The sequence below is a fragment of the Rhinoraja longicauda genome, chromosome 1 (genome assembly GCF_053455715.1).
Source record: "Rhinoraja longicauda isolate Sanriku21f chromosome 1, sRhiLon1.1, whole genome shotgun sequence".
Taxonomy (NCBI): domain Eukaryota; kingdom Metazoa; phylum Chordata; class Chondrichthyes; order Rajiformes; family Arhynchobatidae; genus Rhinoraja; species Rhinoraja longicauda.
The window spans coordinates 16,426,497-16,442,044 of record NC_135953.1 but is presented as its reverse complement, the minus strand read 5'-3'; the positions used below and the strand labels follow the sequence as shown (position 1 = coordinate 16,442,044).

Below are 15,548 nucleotides of genomic sequence, written 5' to 3'. Positions count from 1 at the left end.
CGTGCTTTAATTGCCACGAGATCATGACTGCTTCGGATTAATCCATGAAACCTAAGATTTGGATATGATAATTAAGGAGCACTCTTCCCACTAGCAGATGGTTCAAGCACCAAGGGATACAGATTTAAAACATAAAATGGGAAAGATATACAAGGGACGCGAGGAAGATATTTTTCACTTGGATGGAAGCTAGGATCTGGAACTCACTGCCCACAGGGATGACAGAAAAGAATCCATCAGGATCTTCAAAAGGGAATAGACTTCTGAAAAATATATTTGCAGAAGAGGATGGTAAGAGATTGATGGTGGCGTAGCAGTAGAGCTACTGCCTTGCAGCGCCAGAGACCTGGATTTGATCCTGATTACACGTGCTTGTCTGTACGGAGTTTGTACATTCTCCCCATGATCTGCGTGGGCTTTAGAGTCAGAGAGTCATAGAGTGATATAGCGTGGAACAAGGCCCTTCGGCCCAACTTGCCCACACCGGCCAACATGTCCCAGCTACACTAGTCCCACCTGCCTGCGTTTGGTCCATATCCCTCCAACTTGTCCAATCTATGTACTTGTCTAACTGTTTCTTAAACGTTGGGATAGTCCCAACCACAACTTCCTCCTCTGACAGCTTGTCCCATACACCCACCACCCTTTGTGTGAAAGAGTTACAGCTCAGATTCCTATTAAATCGTTTCCCCTTCACCTTGAACCTGTGTCGTGTGGTCCTCGATTCCCCTACTCTGGGCAAGAGATTCTGTGCATCTACCCGATCTATCCCTCTCCTGAACACTAGCACTATCCTACACTTATGAGATCATTTTACAATTTACTGAAATCAATTATGCTACAAACCTGTACGTCTTTGGAGTGTGGGAGAAAACTGGAGCACCCAGAGAAAATCCACGCGGTCACAGGGAGAACGTACACATTCCGTACAGACAGCACCTGTAGTCAGGATTGAACCCAGGTTTCCGACGTTGTAATGCAGCAACAGTACCGCTGTGCCACTGTGTCATCCCTACGGCACAGCCTTATGTTTTGCAAAAGCAGTAAATGGTTTGGGATTTAATCAGCTGGGTAGATGGAAACTGGGAAGGGAGAGACAAAAGGGCGGCACGGTGGCGCAGCGGTAGAGTTGCTGCCTTACAGCGCATGCAGCGCCGGAGACTCAGGTTCGATCCTGACTACGGGCGCCGTCTGTACGGAGTTTGTACGTTCTCCCCGTGACCTGCGTGGGTTTTCTCCGAGATCTTCGGTTTCCTCCCACACTCCAAAGACGTACAGGTATGTAGGTTAATTGGCTGGGCAAAATGTAAAAATTGTCCCTAGTGGGTGTAGGATAGTGTTAGTGTGCGAGGATCGCTGGGCGGCGCGGACCCGGTGGGCCGAAGGGCCTGTTTCTGCGCTGTATCTCTGAATCTAAAAAAACGAGGGAGCACCTGCTTAAACGTAAAGTATGAGTGTGGCTGCCCAAGAATAGTGTCAAAAAACACACTCCCTTCGACAAGGAGGAGAGGAATTTGCAACCACAGAACATAGAACTGTATGGCTCAAGAACAGGTCCTTTTGTCCACAATGTCTGAGCCGAACATGATGCCAACACCATCACTTATCCACCTGCACATAACCCACATCCCTCCATTCCATGCATGTCTGTGTGTCTATCCAAAAGTCTCTTAAATGCCACTAACGCAAGGCTTCAATCACCAGCCCTGGCAACATGTTCCAGGACTCACCTTAAAAGTGTGTAAAAAAGGTTCGACCCTACCTATGCCTCGCCTAAGTTTATATACTTCTGTCAGGTCTCCCCGCAACTTCGCTGCTCCAGACGAAGTCATCCAATTCTCTCTCATAGAATGTTGTTGAGGCTGGGACCTGATTGGAAATTCTAAGCTAGCAGTATGAATGGTTTCAGGACCAGAGTAGGGGAAGCAGAGAAACAGAGAACATAGGTTTAAGGTGGGGGGGGGGGGGGATTTAATAAGTGTGAGATTATTCACTTTGGAAGTAAGAATAGAAAGGCAGATTATTATCTGAATGGTGTCAAGTTAGGAGGAGGGGATGTTCAACGAGATCTGGGTGTCCTAGTGCATCAGTCACTGAAAGGAAGCATGCAGGTACAGCAGGCAGTGAAGAAAGCCAATGGAATGTTGGCCTTCGTAACAAGAGGAGTTGAGTATAGGAGCAAAGAGGTCCTTCTACAGTTGTACCGGGCCCTGGTGAGACCGCACCTGGAGTACTGTGTGCAGTTTTGGTCTCCAAATTTGAGGAAGGATATTCTTGCTATTGAGGGCGTGCAGCGTAGGTTCACTAGGTTGATTCCCGGAATGGCGGGACTGTCGTATGTCGGGAGCCACGACCGCCCCGACCGCCCCGACGTGCAGCAACAGCGGCAGCAGCAGCGTGTTTGCCCGCCCCGGATCGGACTTATCATCGGCGGAGCCGGCCGTCTTCGGAGGCTGCGGGAGCGGCTGGGACTCGCCTTAGGCTCGGCCCGCTGCGGACCGTCCGGCGCGGCCTGCAACCACAACAACCTGACTGTGGGAGAAGACGGCAGGAGAAGGGAAAGACATTGTGGCCTTCCATCACAGTGAGGAGAGGACTGGAGGAGACTCACTGTGATGGATGTTTCTTTGATGGATGTTTCTTTTTTTGTGTGTTTTTGGGGTTGTGTAATTTTAATGCCTATTTAATGCTTTTATTGTTGGACTGTGTTTTTGGGGTTGTGTAATTTTAATGCCTATTTAATGCTTTTATTGTTGGACTGTGGGTGACTGAATTTCGTCCAATATTGGATGACAAATAAAGCTATCTTGAATCTTGAATGTTGAAAGGCTGGAGCAATTAAGCTTGAATACACTGGAATTTAGAAGGATGAGGGGGGATCTTATTGAAACGTATAAGATAATTAGGGGATTGGACACATTAGAGGCAGGAAACATGTTCCCAATGTTGGGGGAGTCCAGAACAAGGGGCCACAGTTTAAGAATAAGGGGTAGGCCATTTAGAACGGAGATGAGGAAGAACTTTTTCAGTCAGAGAGTGGTGAAGGTGTGGAATTCTCTGCCTCAGAAGGCAGTGGAGGCCAGTTCGTTGGATGCTTTCAAGAGAGAGCTGGATAGAGCTCTTAAGGATAGTGTAGTGAGGGGGTATGGGGAGAAGGCAGGAACGGGGTACTGATTGAGAGTGATTAGCCATGATCGCATTGAATGGCGGTGCTGGCTCGAAGGGCTGAATGGCCTACTCCTGCACCTATTGTCTATTGTCTATTGTCTATTGAATCCTTCTTCCCTCGCACAATTAAAGCATGGAATAGTCTTCACCCTACTATAGTTACTCAACCAGACGCAACTAAATTTAAGGCAGCTCTTCTTCTCCAAGAAGCCCTTCTTGCTTAAGTCCATACTCCGTCACCTCCAGTTTAAATTCCATTTGGAATATTTTGGAGGACCAAGAACCAAGAACCAAGAATCTGAGGGGTAACTTTTTCACACAAAAAGGGTGGTATGTGTATGGAACCAGCTGCCAGAGGAGGTAGTTGATGCAGGTACTATCGCAACTTTTAAGAAACATTTAGACAGGTACATGGATAGGATAGGTTTAGATGGATATGGGTCAAACGCAGGCAGGTGGGACTAGTGTAGATGGGACGTTGGTCAGTGTGGGCAGATTGGGCCGAAGGGCCTGTTTCCACACTGTAAGACCCCATCACTATGACTCTATGGTCAAGATAATACGGATCAGTGTTGATCTAAGGGAATTGAGATATAGTATCGAGGGGGTTAAATGTGCAACTGTGGCAGTCATAAATAGCCCCGGTTTAATGACTGTTGTCACCAAGTGTACTGTAATATTAAACTCCATAACTTGTCTCACCTGCTCTTTCGAAGAGAGTGTTGGGTGCACAAATTTCCGGTAGAGAACACTGGAGCCTTTCGTGTAGGGGGAGAGGAGCCATATTACAAAGGCAATCTTCAGTTCATAATAAAATGGAAACCTGGGGGAACAAGAAGAGGCTGGTGTGAAATACCATCCAGACAGGAATAAATCACAGAACAAGAGGACTGAAGATCCTCAGGTATAGCTCAGTTTAGAGATACAGCGCAGAAACAGGCCCTTCGGCCCACCGTCCGTACCAACCAACGATCCCTGCACATTAACACTACCCTACACACACTAGGGACAATTGACATTTATACCAAGCCAATTAACCTACAAACCTGTACATCTTTGGAGTGTGGGAAGAAACCGAAGATCTCGGAGAAAACCCACGCATGTCATGGGGAGAAGGTACAAACTGCGTACAGACAAGCACATGTAGTCAGGATCGAACCCGGGTTTCTGGCACCGCAAGGCAATAGCTCTATCGCTACGCCACCGTGCCGCCCAGGTGAGAAACCTAATGCTAACTCTTTTCCACCATTGTAGAAAGAAGGAACTGCATAAACAGGGTATGGAACAGATCCGAAGCAACGGCTTTGACTTTGATCTTCGGCTGGAAAGCTCCAACTTCAAAGCCAAACTTTAGGAAACTGGGAGTCATCGTTACAGAAAAGGTTAAGAGAGGGACTGACAGAACTACTCAAGACGGAGAAGGTTTCGATAAAAAAGGGAACATAATTAGAAGAAAAACAACCGACAGAGTTGTGGTCAAATTCATGTGACATCATCAGGGATGGCACAGTGGCGCAGCGGTAGAGTTGCTGCCTTAAAGGGCCAGAGGCCCGGGTTCCATTCTGACCACGGTCTGAAGAAGGGTCTCGACCCGAAACGTCACCCATTCCTTCTCTCCTGAGATGCTGCCTGACCTGCTGAGTTACTCCAGCATTTTGTGAAAGAAATACCATCGATTTGTACCAGCACCTGCAGTTATTTTTTTACACTGACCACGGGTGCTATTGGTATGGAGTTTGCACATTTTCCCTGTGATCCTTGTAGGTTTTCTCCCTGTGCTCCGTTTCCCCCCCACGCTGCAAAAATGGGCAGTTTTGTAGATTAATTGGCTTCAGTTAAAATTGTAAATTGTCACGAATGTTTTGGACAGTGCTAGTGGATGGGGTGATCGCTGGTCGGCACGGACTCGGTGGGCCGAAGGGCCTGTTTCCACTTTGCATCTTTAAAGTAAACTAAAGTATCAAAAGAATGAAAAGTGAATTTCTTTTAGATTTTAGATTTTAGAGATACAGCGCGGAAACAGGCCCTTCGGCCCACCGGGTCCGTGCCGCCCAGCGATCCCCGCACATTAACACTATCCTACACACACTAGGGGGGACAATTTTTTAAAAGCATTTGCCCAGCCAATTAACCTACATACCTGTACGTCTTTGGAGTGTGGGAGGAAACCGAAGATCTCGGACAAAACCCACGCAGGTCACGGGGAGAACGTACAAACTCCGTACAGACGGCGCCCGTAGTCAGGATCGAACCTGAGTCTCCGGCGCTGCATTCGCTGTAAGGCAGCAACTCTACCGCTGCGCCACCGTGCCGCCTCTCATTTTATGGTCGATTCAAAATGTTCAATAGAAGTAGATACACCAGCTCTGATTTTCAAAATGGAATTTAATACGGTATACCCGAAAGGGAAAGGTTTTGCCTGTTTCGTGGAAAGATCAGGGTGATGGGGATAACTTGTTTCCATTTTAAAAAAAAGTGAATTGAAGTGTATGGAATTAAGGGCCTTCATGCATCCTGAACCATCTTCCATTAATAATGAGTGTGTATTGATTAACAATTAGGTGAATTAGGGAGCATATTGGATCTCTGAGACATTGGCAGGAGCTGCTTTTAAATCTGTTTCTTAATGTTCTTCGGAATGATTAGTTGGTTTCCCATTTCAATTTGTAATTCAAAGGACATTTCAATTTTTAGGTTAAAGGAAATGATAGGGTTGAGCTGAGATGGGAGTCATGGGTTCTGGGGAGAAGGCAAGAGAATGGAGTCGAGAGGGGAAGATAGATCGGCCATGATTGAATGGCGGAGTAGACTTGATGGGCCGAATAGTCAAATTCTGTGCCAATCGCTTATGAACTTATGAGATGGAAGTTAATGTTACTAAATGCAGTGCAGAGTTGAGGACACATCGGGGGGGGGGTCACCATCAATATAATGTTTATGTTCTTATTAAGTACAGCAGATGCATCTATATAGAAACGTTCCCTCCACAGCACCATATTAATTATTAACACTTAGCACTGCCATCAAACCAAAACCCATTCAAATTACTTTGTCAATAAGTGTCGATACTCAGGAGATCTCCATTCCTGGCACTATCCAAATTTACTTCACAATGAAGTCCCATCCCACTAAGTACTGAATGGCACTGTCCAAATATATTTCACAAGGATGTCCAACATCCAGGAAATCATCACACCATTATCTCGTGCTCCACTTGACCCAAAGCCCCAGGGAGGATGGGAAGTGGGATGAGTTCATGATGTGTCAAATGGCCTCTTCATATTATATTTTCATATTTTTCATATTTCAGATACAGCGCGGAAACAGGCCTTTTCGGCCCACCAAGTCCGCACCGCCCAGTGATCCCCGCACACTAACACTATCCTACACACACTAGGGACAATTTTTTTACATTTACCCAGTCAATTAACCTACATACCTGTGCGTCTTTGGAGTGTGGGAGGAAACCGAAGATCTCGGAGAAAACATGAAGGGTCCTAGACCTGAAGGGTCCTAGACCTGAAACCATGAATAAATTCAACTGAGGTCCATAAGAGTCTGGAGGAGAGAATTCCACTCATTAACAAACTTCCACCTAAAAACCGTTTCACTTTGGATTCATCCTAAATAGAAGACTCCTTTCCCTGAAATTATGCTCAGTCTACACTCTCCTGCAGGAGGAAATCACAGCATCAGTCCTTCTCAAAATCACTTGTTCTCAAGTTTCTAAAGAGTGCACAGCTCCATCTAATTCATTCTCTTCTCACAGGATAAACCCCTTATCTCAGGCATCAACATAATCAATTAATGTCCATTGATTTCATGCCAATTAATGTCCATTGATTTCATCCTTGCTTAGATAGGGATCAAAGCCACGTATACAAGTTCCGTAGCCTTGCATCTTGCAGCTCTTCTGGTACACTTCTTAAAATGTATTCAGGATTTCTGTTTATGCACCAAGTTCTGGACTCCTACTAGCCACGGGCTGGAAAAATCTACCTCATTTATCCTCTAACCCATCTATAATTTACCTCATATATCTGTCAGCTAGTTTCCAATCCTTCTGCTAAGAGACATAGGTTATCCCCATGTACTGTGTCATTGCCATAAAAATTATATATTCATTGGTGAAGGGCCCCTTCCCCAGCTTCCTCTGTTCCAAATAAAACATCCCTGGCTCATTCAATTTTTCCTCATAAGAAAATTTTATCAGTCTCAGTAACATCATTGTAAATCTCCACTATGGCCGATCAGATGCGATCACATTTCTCCTGTAATTTGTGGACAAGAACTGTACACGTTTTGTGAACTGTGATTGAATGGTGTTTGTACGCTCTTATATTCTATGCCTCTCACATTGAACCTCCGTTAGTTAACATGACAGCAGATTACATAGGGACAATGGAAAAGTTTTCCAAGTCCTGCACAATATTCATCCCTCAACGAAAGGATAAATCTTCCTGTGCCATAAATCTCTACAATACCGTTAAGAGCAGAGGCCATTTCTTTTGTCACCCAGCTCCGTAATCTGCAATAATCAGCAGTGTCGGCCTAAATGCAGGAATTATACCGTTGTATTATTTAGCAAGAAAAAAACAATATAATGGGTGGCACAGCGGGTAGAGCTGCTGCCTCACGACGCCAGAGACCTGGGTTAGATCCTGACCTCAGGTGCACGCTGTGTGGAGTTTGCACGTTCTCCATGTGAGCACGGAGCTTTTGCTCCGGATGCTCCAGTTTGGGATGCTTTCCACATCCCAAACACGTGCAGTTCCGCAGGTTAATTGGCGTCAGAAGTGTGTAAGGTGTGGATGAGTAAGTGGGATAACAGAGAACTAGTGTGAACGGGTAATCGAAGGTCAGCATGGATTTGGTGGGCTGAAGGGCCTGTTTCCAGGCTGTATCTCTAAACTAAGCTGAGCAAAAACAAAAAAATAACCTTGAAAAAAACATGGTGGTTGACAGTGGATAGAGATTGACAGTCTGAAGAAGGGTCCTGACCCGAAACGAGACTGAAGAGGGGACCCAACCCGAAATATCGCCTGTCCATTTTCTCCAGAGATGCTGCCTGATCCGCTGAGTTATTCCAGCAATTTGCATCCTTTAGATAGTGCCTTGCTCGGTTATAAGGAGCATCAGTTCAATCAGAATGACTCAGTGTGTGTAAGCATCCTTGGTACTTAAATATTCTCAGCTGGTAGTGCAGCAGAGTTATAGAATATTATAGACAATACACAATAGATAATAGACAATAGGTGCAGGAGTAGGCCATTCGGCCCTTCGAGCCAGCACCGCCATTCAATGTGATCATGGCTGATCATCCACATTCAGTACCCCGTTCCTGCCTTCTCCCCATACCCCCTGACTCCACTATCATTAAGAGCTCTATCCAGCTCTCTCTTGAAAGCATCCAGAGAATTGGCCTCCACTGCCTTCTGAAGCAGAGAATTCCACAGATTTACAACTCTCTGACTGAAAAAGTTTTTCCTCATCTCCGTTCTAAATGGCCTACCCCTTATTTATTAATATTGTGCGAATGTTCTAATCAATGTTGTTGAGGGGCGGGGAGGGGGGGTGGCATTACCTTTACATTGAGTATTCCTGGCACATCACTGTTAACAAAGAAACCATTTTATTTCACAGAACATAATATGCCGTTATTTCACAGTGGCTGAATAGTGGTGAGCACTTTGTAGGAGGGAGGGAGGGAGTGAGGTTGGTGTGGGAATAAACACAAGCATTGACCAGTCTGGATGTATGTTCTGTTCCTCAACTGGAAATTCTACATATACTGTGGAACACTTTGTCTCCTGAATGTCAGTACTGTACTTTTCATTGACAAAGGGTCAATAGACAATAGACAATAGGTGCAGGAGGAGGCCATTCGGCCCTTCGAGCCAGCACCGCCATTCAATGTGATCATGGCTGATCATTCTCAATCAGTACCCCGTTCCTGCCTTCTCCCCATACCCCCTGACTCCGCTATCCTTAAGAGCTCTATCCAGCTCTTGGGTCTCTCTTGGGTCACAGCTTAAACAACTAAACGATCCCTATTAAACGAAAGGAATGAAAACTGCTTCAACAGGTTAAGCCTGTGTAAAAGATAACATGCTCCCACCATTAAAGATCAATCTTTTGTTTATCTCAGTTGGGGTAAGGACACTGAAGATATTTTCCAGTTTGAAACCTTGCCGTCTTTAGTTTAGAGATACAGCGCAGAAACAGGCCCTTCGGCCCACCGAGTCCGCACCGACCAACGATCACCCCGTACACCAGCACTATCCTGCACACTAGAGACGATTTACAAGTTTTACCAAACCTGTACACCTTTAATAATAATAATAATAATAATACATTTTATTTATATAGCGCTTTTCATATACTCAAAGACGCTTTACAGAGATTTTGAGAACATAGGGAAATTAATAAATAGATAAATAAGTAAATAAATAAATGAACAGTAGGTGAGGTGACCTTCAGTGGTTGAAGGCAGTGCTGAACAGGTGAGACTTCAGCGATGTTTTGAATGTGGTGAGTGTGGGGGAGTCTCTAACGGTTTGGGGTAGTGAGTTCCATAGGGTGGGAGCAGCGATGGAGAAAGCCCTGTCCCCCCAGGATCTGAGTTTAGTCCGGATGTGGGGGGATAGGAGATTGGCAGCGGCAGAGCGGAGGGTGCAGGTGGGAGTGTGCCTGTGGAGGAGGTCGGTCAGGTAGGATGGGGCCAGGTTATGGAGGGCTTTGTAGGTTATGAGGAGGATTTTGTACTGGATTCTCTGGGGGATGGGGAGCCAGTGGAGTTTATAAAGGAGTGTGGGAGGAAACCAGAGCACCCGGGGAAAACCTATGTGGTCACGTGGAGAACGTGCGAACTCCACACAGACAGCACCCATAGTCAGGAACAAACCAGCGTCTCTGGCACTGTGAGGCAGCAACTCCATTGATGCGCCACCCACCGCCCATTCTACCCGTAACAACTACAACGTTACACATGGACTACATCCCTTAAGTGTAATTTGGATAAGCCGTTATACATATCTTAAAACATTCAGCGGATGGAAAAAAAAGGTTTGGAGAAAGAATAAACTGCACTTCACCATCAACACATGAGTTGACATTAAGTTCAGAATCTATGCTGGGATATTAATGAAAATAGTACAAGACTGAGTCTTACCATGGAAGAAATAGGTCTGTGAAAGTTTCCGCTGTAGTGAACAGTGCAAATATGATCCAGTACATCATCCATTTTACCTAGTTTGGAGAACAAATTTAAAGCATGATTTGATTCAATTACATCTGGATAAAGACATTGACAGTAATGTACAAATTGTGCACCAAACTGATTTTGAATATTAAACATAGAAACATAGAAAATAGGTGCAGGAGGAGGCCATTTGGCCCTTTGAGCCAGCACCGCCATTTATTGTGATCATGCTGATCATCCAAGGACCCCAACTGTCTTTTCAGGTGAGGCAGAGGTTCACTTGCACCTCCTCCAACCTCATCTACTGTATCTGGTGTTCCAGGTGTGGACTCCTATATATCGGCGAGACCAAGCACAGGCTGGGCGATCGTTTCGCTGAACACCTCTACTCAGTCTGCCTCAACCTAGCTGATCTCCCGGTTGCTCAACACTTTAACTCCCCCTCCCATTCCCACACTGACCTTTCGGTCCTGGGCCTCCTCCAGTGCCATAGTGAGGCCCAGCGCAAATTGGAGGAACAGCACCTCATATTTCGCTTGGGCAGCTTACACCCAAGTTGTATGAACATTGACTTCTCTAACTTCAAGTAGACCCCTCTTTCCCTCTCTCTCCATCCCGTCCCCCTTCCCAGTTCTCCGACCAATCCCACTGCCTCCGACTACATTCTACCTCTGTACCGCCCACTCCCCTGACATCAGTCCAAAGAAGGGTCTCAACCAGAAACGCCACCCACTCCCTCCCTCCAGAGATGCTGCCTTCTCTGAGAGATGCTGAGTTACTCCAGCATTTTGATAAGTAAGATGTTCTGTGGCTCAAGCATGCTGATAAAAAATGTTTATATAAAAATGATTGGCTCCGGCATAGAAGCTGGACATAGCAAATGAATTCACTTCTTTCATTTACACTGAACTAGTGTCCACATGTTCTTGTCACTCCTCAGTTTGTGCTGAGAGCAGTCAGCTGCGCTTATGTGGTGAACAAGGAGGGTCTCTGTATTTTAACTACAGAAATATAGCCCCACATTTCACCAGAACAATAATCTAGGAAGAGTAGGCCACCTGGCTCCTTAGACCTACCCTGCCATTCAGAATGATCCTCATAGCTTTCAATCCCTCGATCTTCCACTTTAAATACTGACAACATCCTTGCCTCTGCAACTAGTTAGTCCAGCTAATTTCCAGAGATTCACTACAGAGTCATAGTCTTACAGCGTGGAAACAGGTCCTTCAGCCCATCTTGCCCACACTGGCCAACATGTCCCATCTGCACTCGTCCCACCTGCCTGCGTTTGGCCCATACCTTTGGCTAAAAGTGCACACAGTATTCCAGATGGCCTCGTTTGTACCAGATGCAATTGCAATAACACTTCTCATTTTTTAAATTTCAATCCTCTAGCAATAAATGCCAATATGTCCTCTTAATTATTGGCTGCACCTGCCTGCCAACTTTTCATGAATTGTGCCAAAGAACACCTGGATCTCTCTGTATTCCAACCTATTTGCTCAATGGTTCAATGCTTCAATGGTTATTTATTATCACATGTACCGAGATATAGTGACATTTTCTTTGTGCATAGTTCAGTAAATTATTACGATACATAAACACAATCCCAGATAAAGTAGAAAGTATATAGGAATAATCCACTGAAAACACAAACAAGAGTTGCCATGTTTGGCGCCATTTTCAAAGTCTCAATAGCAACTGAAGGCCCTTTGCAGCCGTCGCCTCCACCCTGATCGTCCAGTGAACTGTCGTTCCTCTCCTCGCCCGGCCACCTTCAGCCTTTGTGCCCAGGGGGTGTCCCCCGTAGCAGAACCTGAAGGCGTGGAAGGTAAGATCACAGTTCCTCCAACTGGCTCTTTATCCTGGCGTCCGCCATCGCCGACTCCCACCATCCCCCTGTCTGGTTCTCCGGTCCACGGGGACGAGCTGGGACCAGGCTCGGCGACCCTCTCTCCGGGCTCAGTGGCTTCCGCCTACAGGCGGGTTTCTTGGTTCCGTGGTGTGCGAGCAAGCCCTGCCGCGCAACCCAATGGTCCTTGTCTCTCCCCATTTAGACAATAGTCCGCCTTTTGTATCTTTTATGCTAAATGCATGGCCTCACACTTTCCTCACTTTCCAATGCAATGTTTTGCTCTCTCAATCACCTATATATATATATATATATATATCCTGTTGCATAATCCAACCATCCTTATTGCAACATGCCCTCCCATCTATTTTTGTATCATCAGCAAACTTTGGCACCTTGCAATCTTTTCCTCCTTCTCAAAGTCATCAACATAGAAAGTAAATAAGCACAAGGATTTATCCGTGGGGCACAACATTGGCTCCATATTATTTTGTTGACGGTTTCAAGAACAGTCTTGACCCAAAGGTTTGCCTGTCCATTCCCTCCACAGATGCTGCCTGACCCACTGAACTTCTTGACATATTGTCTTTTGCTTAAGATGACAGCATTTGCCGTTTCCTAGGTTCATGTCATAGGATCAGAATTAGGCTATTTGGACCATCAAGTCTACTCTGCCATTCAATCATGGCTGACCTATATTTCCCTCTCAACCCTATACTCCTGCCTTCTCATAACCCCAGACACCCTTACTAATCAAGAACCTGTCAATCAATTTAGAAGGATGAGAGGGGATCTTATTGAAACATATAAGATTATTAAGGGGTTAGACACGTTAGAGGCAGGAAACAAGTTCCCAATGTTGGGGGAGTCCAGAACCAGGGGCCACAGTTTAAGAATAAGGGGTAGGCCATTTAGAACGGAGATGAGGAAAAGTTTTTTCAGTCAGAGAGTTGTGAATCTGTGGAATTCTCTGCCTCAGAAGGCAGTGGAGGCCAATTCTCTGAATGCATTCAAGAGAGAGCTAGATAGAGCTCTTAAGGATAGCGGAGTCAGGGGGTATGGGAAGAAGGCAGGAACGGGGTACTGATTGAGAATGATCAGCCATGATCATATTGAATGGCGGTGCTGGCTCGAGGGGCCGAATGGCCTACTCCAATATTGTCTATTGTCTATTGTCTAATCTCTGCCTTGCGTCTCCACTAATTATATTCTTCCAGTCAGAGAAAGATCAATTTATGCCAATCTCTGCCTTCTATGTGATAACCAGTCTTCAATCCATATTAACATTTCTCCCCGTTCCACGATCTCTTACACTGCACACTAGCCTTTTATGTGGCATTCTGTCAACTCAATAGACCCAGACTTCAAACAAAACCTCCACTGATTAGAAATAGACAATGATTTAGATTTTACTAAGTTCACTGGGTAACAAATAAAATAAGACTGCACTTTGTCTGCAGACTATGTACGTCCTCCCATTCATTTGCCAGATACAGGATATTTTATTCTACTAAGTTTAATGTAGCTACATAAAACAGACATCAAAGCACAGGTCTGATCTATACTTAGATTATAATGGTATCTTCTATTAAATTTCCCTTTGCTTGCCTATATTCGAAGATCATTCATATTCAAGAGAACGATTGTGTGCAATATCCATGTGGACCGAGCCATCAAGGTCATTGGAATTCATTCTCTGTTGGAGAGCTCACGGTGCCATATACAAATAAAATATAAAAATGCTTAGAAGTCAATTTAATCGAACATGGAGCAGTCGAAATCTAAGTTTAAATGTTACTCCATTATATATATAGGGTACACCACAGAGGATGAATTTCTACCCTGCTGAATACAATAAAATACGAGTCACATAGTCTAAGTATATTAAAAACAACAAGCATTGAAAAACAGCAAGAGATCTGAATTCACATTATCAAAATGTCCACAATGTTGCAGGACAGTTTACGCTCTGCAACGCCTTTGCTCTGCTTCCAATTGTCTCTGTTTCTCTCGTGATTTTACAACCAGCCCACTATCCCCGAGGTTCAGAGGGATCTAGATGTTCTGGTGCAGCTGTATGCTGCAATTCTGAGAACTATATTTGCATTCTGTATCTTCCCCCTTTGCTCTATCCATTGTTCTTGAGTTTGGCTTGATCTGATCCATGTCTATGGTATAACTGATCAGTTAGTACAGCATGCAAAGCCAAAACCTTTCATTCTACCTCGGTACACGTGACTATAATAAACCTAAACCTAAACCTAAACATGGGCATGCAGCATGTTGGTCTTTATTGCATTGGAGTTCAAGAAAGGCAGATGCTGTTGCAATTGTACAGGATGTTGGTCAAGCCGTACCTGGAATAGTACGAAGATAGACAAAATGCTAGAGCAACTCAGCGGGACAGGCAGCATCTCTGGAGAGAAGGAATGGGTGATGTTTCAGGTCGAGACCCTCCCACTGAGTTACTTCCGCATTTTGTGTCTTATCTTTGGTGTAAACCAGCATCTGCAGTTCCGTCCTACACCTGGAATACTGCGTACAGTTTTGGTCACCTTATATAGTAGTATATAGTAGTACTGGAGGTGGTTCATAGGGGATTTTCCAAGTTAATTCCTGAGATGAGAGGATTGTCTCAACAAGAGAGGCTGGGCAGTTTGGGTCTGTGTTCCTTGGAGTTTGAAAGAATGAGGGTCAACCTTATTCAATTGTGACATCCTAGGGTGGTTTGATAGAGTAGATGTTGAGATACTAATGGGAGAGCCATAAACAAGAGGACATAGATAAAAATTAGAAGTTTCTACTCTGAGGGTAGTGAATCTCTGGAATGTCCCCAGAATAGTAGGGCACTACAAAGGTAATAGAGGCCAGGTTGTTAGATATGTTTACGGTGGAGACAGATAAACATTTGGAAGATCAAGCTGTTTAGGGTGCTATGAGGAACTGGCACAGAAGAGGAGTAGTGACCAGCATAGATAAGCCATGGTTATGTTGAATGGAGAAACAAGGAACTGCCACGGCTGGAAATTTGCGTATCATCATATCATATCATATCATATATATACAGCCGGAAACAGGCCTTTTCGGCCCTCCAAGTCTGTGCCGCCCAGTGATCCCCGTATATTAACACTATCCTACACCCACTAGGGACAATTTTTTTTAACATTTACCCAGCCAATTAACCTACATACCTGTACGTCTTTGGAGTGTGGGAGGAAACCGAAGATCTCGGAGAAAACCCACGCAGGTCACAGGGAGAACGTACAAACTCCTTACAGTGCAGCACCCGTAGTCAGGATCGAACCTGAGTCTCCGGCGCTGCATTCG

The 15,548-nt window shown here is 45.1% G+C and overlaps 1 protein-coding gene across 2 annotated transcripts in view; it reads right to left on the bottom strand.

Moving 5' to 3' along the window:
* Nucleotides 1–15,548, bottom strand: part of reep1 (receptor accessory protein 1) — a 101,024-nt gene that overhangs the window by 59,804 nt on the left and 25,672 nt on the right. For both annotated transcript variants that reach the window (XM_078411302.1, XM_078411390.1), the window contains exons 3-4: nt 10,340–10,416; nt 3,871–3,991 (exon numbers count right to left, since the gene is read on the bottom strand). In XM_078411302.1, coding sequence (XP_078267428.1) covers nt 3,871–3,991; nt 10,340–10,416 — 198 coding nt within the window. The remainder of the gene's footprint in view (nt 1–3,870; nt 3,992–10,339; nt 10,417–15,548) is intronic.